The 12,678-nt window shown below is 33.0% G+C and overlaps 1 protein-coding gene across 1 annotated transcript; it reads right to left on the bottom strand.

The window, feature by feature from the left end:
• Window positions 1-11,069: 11,069 nt before the first annotated feature.
• Window positions 11,070-12,567, bottom strand: LOC6649789. Its single transcript, XM_002072322.4, has 2 exons — window positions 12,442-12,567; window positions 11,070-11,854 (listed from the first exon to the last, which is right to left on the bottom strand). The coding sequence occupies exons 1-2, from the start codon at window positions 12,487-12,489 to the stop codon at window positions 11,186-11,188; spliced, it is 717 nt and encodes a 238-aa protein (XP_002072358.3). The 5' UTR covers window positions 12,490-12,567; the 3' UTR covers window positions 11,070-11,185.
• Window positions 12,568-12,678: the final 111 nt, after the last annotated feature.

Below are 12,678 nucleotides of genomic sequence, written 5' to 3'. Positions count from 1 at the left end.
TTAATGAATGATCTACTAATTTAGATATATGTCTTCAATATGACAGCAAAAATCCAGAAATGTAGTTCTTAATCTTGATGATAAGGCTTTAAATTTTGTAAACAAGGCATCCCTTAAATTAATTTTCATTATGATTAATATCTTAATTTTGATTAAATTTCAACCGCAAATACTTGAATTTATCACTCATTTTCTTTATTCTTGAACAAGAAAGAGAAAAATACTAATTAATCACACCAGCTTGGGTAATCCTTCACGCTTTATTATAAGTACAAACGAACTCACAGAAAAGAAAAACACAAAAATGAGAGAAGCAGCGTAAGAGATTGAAAGAGGCAAAAGAACCCTTAATAAATCAAAAACAAAAATATAACCATTAAGGATATAATACACTTATATAAATATATATACACTTATATATATATATATACTATATATATTTTTAGATATTGCCGTCTGGCACTTGGACACATCAAAAACATGTCTCGGTCAATAACTTTTTGTTGTTGTTGTTGTTGTATTTTATTTTTGTTAAGCAATTAATACGTGAGCAAACTGGAAAATGTGCCACAAGACCAAGACCAACACTAAGCCATGGACATGGACATGGATATAATGGGTGAGGGGCTTTGGTTTTTTTCTCTTCTTCATTTTTTTGGGTGGAATTCAAGTGCAAAACAATGTTAAAGTGTAAGAGGAGGTTTAGCACAAACAAAACAAAAGGAAAAAGTAACTTTCAGCACAAGAATTGAATAGAAGGCACACACACACACAGACACCGAAAAAATAGCCAGGCATATAGCACTAAAACTGTAATTCGCAATTGTGAAATCTGAACACGCCTCTCACATTGTCACATTCGACTTTGGCTGCCATGTCTGTCTATACCATGCCATATACATACATACATACATATACCTATATCTCATTATAATTATCATTGTCATCATCGTCATTATCATGTTCATCTCGTATAGTTGTAGAAGAGAATTATAACACATTTTCCACTGAATAATAAATTATTTGCTAGATTTTTCCCTATGCCTAAGATTATTGCTCATATTTCAAGCAAACCAAGCGGAAATCCTTTCTCCCCTTCTCCTATTTCTTCTCTATATACAGATTCAACAATTTTTCTCTCTTTCTTTTACTTACTATATGCATGCATACATACATACATACATACATACATACATACATATATTGTAATAATACCCTCTTGGTTGTGGTGCATTTTGCCTACATTTTTGCAGCTCGTTAAATAGGCGACAGTTTGTGAAAAGTTTTCTATACAGGCAGCGTAATTTTAATACCCTTGCCGAGGACAATAACAGAATTGGCGAGGACTTTGTCCCAGACCAGAGCATTGTAGACATTATAATAGATCAACACGTTCTTCTTCTAGTGTGTACTCGTTTTAAATTTCCTAATGAATACTTTGTAGATTTGTATCTAAACCCTTTGGCCACATTGTATAAACTCAAATCAGTGATCAGACTTTGTATGCAAAAAAACAGTTGTTCATTGAAAACTATTTTTAGTATTTACACGTAGTTAAAATGTTTTATGATCTTAAAAATGTATTATTAATTGGGCACCAGCTCGATTAGACTAAAACTGCATTTTACACAACTAGTAGGGCATTTAAAATACGTTGTGATGATCTCATATATTTTATTTCCATAGACTAGACTAGTCATTTTTGTTGTCTGCTTGTTTGCTGGTTCGAGTTCAAGTTACGAATTTCGATGTGTGAAAAACTTTTAATTGGATGCTTATTACAGAAAATTTGCTTGCCCTTTTTTTAGGCATTTTCTATATTTTGCCTTATTAAATGCTTTTTAGTCTGCATTCAGTAATATATTTAAATGATAAATGCGTAAATCATAAGCCAACATTTAATAAATTGCCAAATGCTCTTAAATTAAACATATTATATGCATTTTTTTTCTGGCCTGTCCATCCTCCCTTTTGATTTCATCTGCATTTTCATAATTTCCAATTAGCCAGAGTTTAAAAAAAATAGACACACACACACAGAAACACAACTGCGATAAAACCATGTTCCAATTAGAAATACAAAATGCGCTAATTGCATTTTACAAAACAATTCTGCATTTTGGCATTTTCGGAGGTCAGGGGAAAACAGTCGAGGTGAGGGATGTGAATTTGTAATTGGCAATTGCATTTCGTATAATACAATTTGGTCCACTATTGAATAATATGCATAAAAACGCCCAACAAAATGGCATAAAAGTGTTTAATGAGGGTGAAATTGCTGACGAAATTAGTCCAAAAAATGATATACATAAGTGAAGCATTAAACTAATAATACAGCAAACAAGTGAAACAACAAACCGATGTGCTTGTGCGCACAAAATTGTTTAATTGTTTGGCAATTAATAATTATATGTGTATATTGTATTTCGGTAACCGATATACATACATCCGAAATGCATCCGTTTGTCGGTTCAGCATCTTCTCTGATCGAGTGAAACGAAAACCGAAGGGTACATCATTTCCTACCTGCATTTGCCATTTAAACTCATAAACGGCTATCAGTTTACCGAGTTCGTTTGCAAAACATGAGGCCGCCGAGTAGATTCAATTAAAACCGTAAAAGTATGTACACAGAACGACTACTCGACTATCTTCCTACCCATTATAAGAATGGATTGAGTCATAACAATTGTGCCTTTATCACAAACAACAACTCCTGTTAAAAACTCAGCAAAACAAGTCTCAACAGATGTCGAACTCGGAATAAATAATGTTTTTGTTTATCTTAAGTTTCACCTAATAAAACCATCTTGAATAGCTGCTAAAAAATTATCCTATTACATGAAGACATGACTTGGGTTTTTAGTTATACTAGCATGAAAAGGACATCCTGGCTTTGTTTGCCACGTTTTGGTTTTCAATATATCATATATACTGTGGTTTTTTTATATATCACATACATTATGGGCCTTATACAACCGAATTACCCCATAATAATCACCACGCAGAAACCTATAAAACACACACAGACATACACATACACATCCATCTATATGTGAAATTATAACTAACCCAGACATAATACGAAAACCAGTTTTTTTGGACCCTAAACAGAAACTCAACAGACTTTAGAGCATCAGCAAAAAAAAAAAACAAAAACATCAGTCAAGAGAGCAGAAAGTATCAGAAAACTTTTATCAGACAAACAAAAAACTCGAACATTTTTAGGGGTCTTGTTATTTTTTTTTTTTAAGGAGATCTTTTGCTAATTTGTTGGAGATCTCCAGATGCAGCATCCTTTTAGGGCAAACCTGCTACAACTCTTTTCCTCCTCTATCTCTCTCTCTCACACACATGTACACACGCTATATAGCTCTTTCCCTTGGTTTTTTTTTTTGTTTTTTGATCTTTTGCGCACGAATTAGCTTCAAACAGGCGTGAATAATGCTCGCTGATCTTTGAAAACCAAAAATTAAGCCCCCCATTGTCTTCGGGTTTGGTTCCCGTTTTGAAAATCTGAAAATCGTTTGACTTAGATGAAAGACCACATTAAAGTGCTGCCGCCTGACACGCTTCTTATGACATGTGCGGTTAAAACGTAACCTGCATCTGCCTTGCCGTCCCAATCCTCCCCAGATTCCCTCCGCCTTCGCCAATCTCTGGCCCATCTTAGTGCTCAAAACGTTTCTTGGCATGTGCGCTTTTTGTACATATTTCAGATTGCTGATAGTTTAATTGGTCTGGACTTTATGTGTGTATGTAGTATGTATGTATATGTGAGTATTTGTTGTTATTTGTTATTCATGTTTTTGTTTCTCCTTGTTTCTTTTCTTTTCTTTACTGTTGTGTTGTTGTTTTTTGCCACTGGTCTTACGTTGTACAACTAAAGCATCTTCGCGTCATCTTCTCGTCTCTGGTATAATGAAGATATCACATGGCAGGAATATTAATGTTAATTGAAAATATGCCAAAGTGCTTTCAAGATAGATAAGAATATGAAAGAAAAATTCCCTAGAATTAGCTTAATTACTTAAATGACTGCTTGCTTAAGGAAGACATCATCAGAAAATTGCACTTGTTTGTTAATTAATGTACCAAACGCATTCAATTTGGTTTGGGAATTCAAAAAGAATTTCAATTAGCCACAAAATTTGAAACCACTTTTCATTGGGTTCGAATTTAAACTCAGCATTCTATCCATTTTTCAAAGAATTTGGGTGTTAGCTTGTTAACAAGCAATATTTTAAAATATTCCTGATCGAGCAAACAAATTTTTAGGATAAGGAATGTATAAACTTAATTGAGATTATCTTGAAGTACAAGTAGGTAAAATTGTACTGTAATAAGTATTTACCGATAAATACGAGTATATTTTATCAAATTTATTACACAACGGTTTTAATCCTCATAAATCTCATAATCACACTTAAAATTTGTCTTAATAATTAATCCAATAAAAACTTGGCAGGAAGTCCGATATAATCTTTACATATTCTTCCATCAAATGCTAGAGAAACTTTCATAAATCTTTCACTTGTTATGTATTCGAAAATTTTGATTTATGCTTGACAAATGGAAACAGCCATAAAAAATGTTCAGCAGTAAATCCCACACTCCATTAAATTGATTAACACAATCATAAAAAGAAAAATATATGATAAAAAATAAGGCAAAAAACTGCAAGCAAACAAATTGACTCCAAAAAAAGTAAACCCCTCCTATCACCCTGAGACTCTCTGCTCATCCATGAGCTTACTGAACTTACCAGTTTTGTCCTACATAATTTAGACGAGAATTTTATGGAGCAAAACTAGGGGCAACAGTTGCGTGTTCAGGCAAGTGTTTTGCAGTTTTAATAGAGTAATAAATTGGTAATAAATTGCGGCATCTATATACCATACTATATATAGATACATATATAGGAGATATGGGGGAGTTTCCACAGCTCGTAACAAAAAAACCAAAACTTTGAACACAAAAAATATGTAAAAGCGGTAAAAACAAAAAAAAACCTACATGAATGGTTGTACCCAAAAAAGAAAAGCGGCAAAACATTTGCATTATGAACTGAACGAACATGGGAGCACGCAGTTTTTTTTTATGACTCGTGCGCGGGGCAGAGAATAGAGGATAGACTACAACTAAACTAAAAACCAACAAAGCCATAAATAGTTTTACATTTCATTAGCTTGGTCAAAAAGCAAAAAAGCTACAACGGCAACAACAATAAATGCATTTATCTATAAATAATAAACATTTTCTATGTGAATTGTTTACACACAATAGAGGAAAAAAATAAAAGAGAAAACAAAGAAGAATAGAGAAAACTTGGGCCCTACTCTTACCCGAATTTTTTATTCTCTAGAGTTTACATATAATAACATATGTATGTACATTCTAACGATCGGTTGATACTCTACGATATTCAAGAATATATGTACGTATTCCTCAACTCCAATGTAATATTTCCACCTTCAATTGAAAATTAATGAACCTTTTATTGACAAGTGTATATACAAAGTGAAGGAAACTCAATTATTTTAGAGGCATTTGGCAGTGGCATCCATCGGGCAGACAGCGGGGCACACCTGCTGTTGGCATGAGTTTGCATAATTGTAAATTCAAAAGGAATAAAATCTTGCACAACCTTTTCTATCGACGTCATAAGTCTCATCTCAACATTTTATCATATAAACAACTCAAATAAACAACCGCATTTAATTAATGACTCTTTATCAATACCCAATAAATATTCAGCAATTTTTTTTTTTTTTGTCTTCAGTTTGTTGCTATTGCTGTGATGCGTTTGTCTCTTTTTTTTTTGATTTGAATAAATTGAAATAGAAGATATGTACGAACAAACCTATTGAATATTCAGAGTAAAAGTTGTCGTCGACGACGATTTTGTTTATGGTTTAGTGTCTGATAAATTTTACACATTTAATCGATTGGCCTCTATTAAGAGTTTTAGAAAACGCCCAATATGCATAATGAGCAAATAATTAAAGTTCTTAATGTAAAAAAAATTTGAATTTCAAGGTTATTACAGATTATAATTAACATGTAAAAGCCAAAACATAGAAGAAGTTTCCATATTTTTATAATTTATAGAAAATTTCCCAAAATTAAAGCCCTTAACTTTAGTAAATTTAATTATGCAAATTTTCTTTTAGTTGAAACTAAATATTGAGGGTGTTGTTCACCTCTTTAATTATCATATTAGTATTGCTTTTAGCTAGTTGATTTGTTTATTTATATTCAACGAACTGTGTCGATTGTCAAATGTTATAGATCAATGGTTCTTATGGTGTACAACATTGTATTAATTAAAGTTCATTTGTTTTGTTGGAGTTTAATGAACTTTGGGAAATCTAGACACTATATGGTTAAATTAAGCCCTGAAAAAACATTTTTTTTGTTATTTTGTTACATAAATTTATGTAACTTATTCTTTAGGCATTTTAACATAGGATTTACGCATTGTTTAACAAGATTTGTGTGTTTGTGGGGTTCTTATTTATAAAATTAAGAGACCAAACAATTGAAATTTGCTTTCAAGGTTTCTTTTGCTGTAATACAAAAACATTTATTTGCGAAATAGTCGCAGAAATGTATTCATCTGTTGATGGCTTCTACTAATCCGAAGGTCGATTAATAATATGGCATGCAAAGCAAATCTGAATATAAGAGAATTAGCATCTAAATATTGGAATATTATGTTGTCGTGATGCTCTCACTTATTCACTCAGTCTCTGACTGACTCTCTCTCTCCCTCTCTCTTTCTGCTTTAAGTAACGCATCAGTAATTAAGCTATTTTTGAACACACACATACAGAGAGGAAACCGCTGAGGCACGCACAACCATTCAACCATCTGGGCGTGGTGCCTCCCTCGACGCAATGTCTGGCAAAGATCGCGTGTAAAGTCAGCTGTCCGAGTGTGCGTCCAATTAATGTCACTTTTACCCCAACATATTTTCACAACATACACACATATTTTGTTACTTAAATAAATGAAAATATATATTGTAGATTATAAAGCCAATGACATGTAAATTGTAGGCCAAAATATCAAAATGATGAGATACAATATTTGACATTGAACTCATTTAGAGAACGATAACGCCTACAAAAAGAAGGAGAATTTCTGCCTAGAGGGAGAGATTTTCTTCAAATATGTGTGTATTTATCAAGATTTCCGATTTATGTATATATGTAGTACATATGTATGTATATGAATTTGCTTTGATGGAAATGCTGCTGATTGCATAAACATGAAATAAATTTATGAGCTTATTCAATAGATTTATGGTGATGACTTTTAGTCTGTCTCTCTATCTCAATCTCTCCGCATCAAGAGAGATTAATTGTTAAATTTACATTTTGGATTGTAAATTTTTCTAATAGCTCCACTGAGTTGTCTGCGGATTGCCCTTATGGGTCCCTGGGGTAGCATTTTAATGATTTGTTTTCTCTTTTTGTTATTCCTTATGTATCCCTGCATCGATTAATTCTACACCTTAGTGCGTTAAATCACTCGATTTGAGACGAATTGAAAGTTTATTAAGGCTGATTTATCTATTAAACTCTACGAAGAATTATGTGTAAAACGATTGAAATATTGGAAAATTCTAAGCGAATTCCTGCGATTCGATTGATGAGCATAGAAACACAATACGAATGGATATTTATATGAAATCTTATTTAGAAATGTTTCAAAAATTAAATAAGAATGGGGATTTTTAAGAACAAAGCTGTTGAAATCATATACATGGAAATGTAGTTTTCAGATGGAGTTTACCAGTTTAGTAGATATTTATAATTACTATAATTACTGATTTTTCAGATCAGAATTGAAATAGATCTGTTGAATATTCCAGGGAACGAAAGTCTCAAAAATTTACTCTAGTCTTAACTAAAACAACCTCTCAAAATCAATCAAAGAATTATGCAGAAATGCTACTGAAGTACGTAGAAAATAAGTTATTAATCGATATTTTTTCCTATACATATATTCTTATTGTGATAATTCATTTTATATTTACATATGGAAAACAATTTAACAAACAAACCCCTAACCCATCCCATTTTTGTGGTTTATGTGTATGTACATTGTATATAAACATTTCACAAGCGTTTAAAGGCGCCAACAAATATTGTAAACAAAAAACAAAATTTGTTGTTATTTTTGTTGCTATTTTGGTTGGTTTTTGTTTGGTTTGAATAAAGCTCTCTGCCGGACAGATGGACAGCGTGTAATCCCCTTCAAAAGAAAACAAAACGTACAAAATTTTTTTTGTTTTTGTGGGCCAAGCCGGGTACAAACGAGTTTTGAAACATTCCAGGCAAAAAAAAGTGTATTTATTTAAATAAAAATGCCAACCGGCAAAAATATAAATTATCGAAAACTAATTTGCATTGGCGCCAAGTATCGAGACAGTTGAGACAAAAATTAAAACAAAAAACCCAAAAAAAAAAAAAACAAAAAAATCGCTAATAAAATTTATGATATTGAAATGAATTCAAGAATATAAATTAAATAAATGTATTTATAAGCAATCCTCCCCCAATTTGGGATGGAACTACAATTAGAGTTTTATGTATGTATATAGATAACTTACCTGATCTTGACAAAAGTAACCGAAACCAATAATGCCAGCAATGGCTAAAAATAGGCAAAAGAATATAATTGTTCGGATTTTGGAGCGAGGTTCCATTTTCTTGATTTCATAGACTCCACTTGGTAGCAATAGGGCAAAATCACTATCAACTTGCACAGAGACGTTCTTATGCATATCCAAATTGTTCGGCATGATCCATTTATGCACAATTTATCAATTTATCACATTATGAATATACAGAATATGGAGAACTGAAATATGTTTCATCACACACCCGCGAATTAGCCGTCGACAGATGCCTCCATCTGAAACATTCTCTTTTATTTTTATCTATTTTGCTGAGTATTATTATTTTCAAACATTTACAGTGAATGACCGATAAGAAGATATACAGTTCTCTGTAAAGAAACAGACAAATACACAAAAAATTATTAATTTAATGGGCAAACAAAACTTTTAAATCGTGTGCTTTGATTACTTGACACACTGAGATAAGAATGGGAAAGCATAAGCATGCCTATTTATCTGTGTAAAATGGAACAATATATACATATGTACATACATATATAAATACCAAACAGAACAATATAATAAATCATCATTGTGTCTACAGAAAGTCTAACTGATAAGGTTCAGCACTGCTGATTAACTTTTACTTATTTCATATTTTTCATTTTTTAATTTCAATGACAAATTGAGAATAAATCAGTTGAGATAGGAGATGGTGTAACTTACTAAATGAGTTTGTATTGTTTATAGAAATGTCCTCTTTGTATTCATAAGGGGACAAGGGACTGGAATTGTTTAGTTAAAGATACTAAAACAACTAAACTAAACAAAATGCCGGTTTCTGGTTTTAATTGGAATACTGATTGATAGATCAAATCACAACGCAAAATTTATTCTGAATCTTGTTGACAAAACGATCATATTTAATAATCTGAATGGCATGATCTGGGCAGATCAAAGTAATTATGCATATGTCGCGCTTTTTCCGAAAGATAGACTAACTAATTTTCAATTTAGTATAAATATTTCAGGTAAGTATTTCTAATGAAAATTAATTTTGGCTGCTGTGTTATCAAATGCGATCTGAATTTTAAGGAAGATCTAAAGATTTCAACATATTGAGCATGTTTGGCTTTCGAGTGGATAACCAACAGCAAAGTGGACACATGAAAGGTTTTAATTTATTTGGCCAATAAATATAAATTTTGGACTTTAATATAAAAACAATCCGAATAATAATACAAATTTAACAAATTTTTAAACATTACAACATGCTTTCACACACACATGTCTATATGAACGCACACAAACAAACACAGACAGAGACACAAACACAGCGAACAACAAGCACAAAGAGGAGACGCCAAAACAGCTGTTTAACTTGCTGCAAAATGTCGCAATTTTCTTAGTTTTCCAAACAAAATTACTTACTTTGGCTTAATTGGCCAGCATTTCCATCTGATTTTCACCACTTTCACTACATTTCATTAGGTTTCTTTCAAATCGCGTTTATTTATTTACATTATTTTCCGCGTATTTTCTCCATTTACACATTCATTTACCGCCTTGTCTATTTTGTGCTGCTCATTCTGGGCACTCAATTTCCAGGTGTTTTCTTATTGGATATCCTTATGTAAGTTTCCCCGTCGATTGGCACACCATTCAATTATTATTTAACACTTTTTAAACTATTTTATCAATAATTTCCCGGAAATTTACATATTTTGCGTACAATTTTGTCCATATTCCGAAAAAAAATTACCGCATCTTACACGTCTGCCGCCTTCAGCGTCAATCAGCTGACTAGAAATTTTTTTTTTTTTTTTAAATCATATGTTTTTTTGCCGTAAAATCTTGCCCTCGCCGTAAATTCGTGCCCTCTCGCCGTAAATTTTTGCCCTCTCGCCGTAAATTCTTACCCTCTCGCCGTAAATTTTTGCCCTCGAGCAATTGATGCCAACGTCATACAAATGAGGCGAGCTCCAACCGATGAGCCCAACTTCAACATATTCGCCGTAAAATCTTGCCCACTCGCCGTAACTTTTCGCCTTTCTCGCCGTAACTTTTCGCCTTTCTCGCCGTAAATACCCAGTAAACATCTGATCTGTCTGCTTTTTTTGATATCTTTAAATACTTTACGTAACGTAAGAATATCATTTACGTTAGGCGCGAACTTTAAAAATACGTGGCACAAGTCATAGAAGTCATCTCACCAACACTTATGACATTTCTTATGCATTTCTTTTTTGACATACTTTTAAACTAGCCTATAGTCGTTAAAGGGATATTGTGTATTTTGGCAACATTACCTAAAGGTTTTCAAAATTATACAATAAATGCAGGCAATAAGAACTTACTTGGCCTGTCAGCCTGTGCACTGTGCAATGCACAAAACACAGATATAAAAATATTTATTGGAATCTGAATAAAACATCTGAACTTACCGAATAGTAAGAATTTATTTGATTATTAGATCTTTTTAAAAAAAGCATTAACTAATAGCTAATATTAATCACAGAACACAAACCCATGAGCACCAATCATATCAAATGGACACTACTTGGAACCAGCACCACCAGCACCACCGCCGCCGCCGCCTCCAGAGAATGCGGAACTAGCATTTCCCGCACTGGCCGCAAATAATCTCCGCAGGTTCTGCAACATGCCCCAAAGTAAGGTGCCAGCTGATCCCAAAGTTTCGAGTACATCTAGACCAGTACTATCCAAGGCTGTTTCTCTATCTTCTTCAGTCTCAATGGCAGAGGAGGAATTATGTGGAGACGGATCATGAACTCCTCGATGCCCCACCAAACGATGAGTATTGGCACGCACATGGGTGTCATTAACCCCACCGCCGCCTACAGCATTCACCAAATGTTTCACTGGCTCAAGAACTGGAATGTTTAATTTAATACGATGATAGGTGTCTGGGGTTTCCGTAGAGCCTTCATGCTGCTCACTAGCTGGCTCCATTAAATCATCATCCAGGGTATTGCGTTCGCTTATGGGCTCATCATCGGTATCCAAAGATATTTCTATAGTCTTATTTCCCGGTCCTGGCAGCTGAAGCAAACTACCAAAGAGCTGTTGTAAATGCACAGAATTTGTGGTCTCAGCTTCATTGCGTTCGAAATCGAATTCCTCACGGAATTCTCCACGACGCTTTTGGTTTACATAGCTCACGACGTGATCGGGTGGCTGGGAGGCGGACGTCGTTAGTACAAACTGGGGGCAAATAGAAGAGAAGAAAAGGAATCTATTTATGTATATATATGGAATTATTAATGGTTATGGGTTTATAATGAGGCATTCTATATTCTGAACTGATCGGGCACGTGCTGAAATATTAAATTGCAATAGTATAATGGACACATAGACCTTGAAATTGTTGGAAAGACTTTTATGTCTGTAACATTCCGAAGAAGTAAAAGTATATACATATGTATGTACATATACGTTTGTCCATCACTGGGTCCATCATATTCCTTGTTATCGCAGAAATATGATTAAGGTCTATAAATACCTATCAATACTTTTTAATATTGTATCCGCTTTTATAATAGGCCATAATTTTAGCAGTGATAAATGAATTTATTGAATTATGGAACCTACTTCTTTATAACGCAAACCTCTTGCAGTTTCAAAACGAATTACTTGATTCTTTTTGAAGATTCTAGTAACTTTCAAAACTTTTTTTTTATTTGAACCGAATTTATGTTTAAAATCCTATTCTTTGTTGTTGTTAAGTAACGACGGTTCAAATAACCAAGTTTATGTTTTAAATGTTATGGGAAATATTTAACCATTCTTACATGTAGAATCACCATGAAAGTACTATAAGTTCTGGATAAATACAGCATTGTGATTAATTATTATATCTTTAAATTTTTTATATTTGTTTGGTCTAGACTCAATGTAACCGTAAACCGTTGCCAACAAAAGCTTAAATCGAACTAAGGTTCGAAACAAACAGCAAGCCCAATGGCAAACTGGCCATCATGTCAGCTGCTGATCGATAAATCAATTAATTAATATTCAACAAATGTACA

The sequence above is a fragment of the Drosophila willistoni genome, chromosome 3R (assembly GCF_018902025.1).
Source record: "Drosophila willistoni isolate 14030-0811.24 chromosome 3R, UCI_dwil_1.1, whole genome shotgun sequence".
Classification (NCBI taxonomy): Eukaryota; Metazoa; Arthropoda; class Insecta; order Diptera; family Drosophilidae; genus Drosophila; species Drosophila willistoni.
This window is presented reverse-complemented; position numbering and strand designations above follow the sequence as displayed.

Bases quoted from the DNA above. Each gene is read 5' to 3' on its own strand.
- LOC6649789 (XM_002072322.4), bottom strand. From the start codon at position 12,489: ATGCTGTATTTATCCAGAACTTATAGTACTTTCATGGTGATTCTACAT. The intron at 11,855-12,441 runs GTAAGAATGGTT...ATTTGCCCCCAG, and splicing joins CTTTCATGGTGATTCTACAT to TTTGTACTAACGACGTCCGC.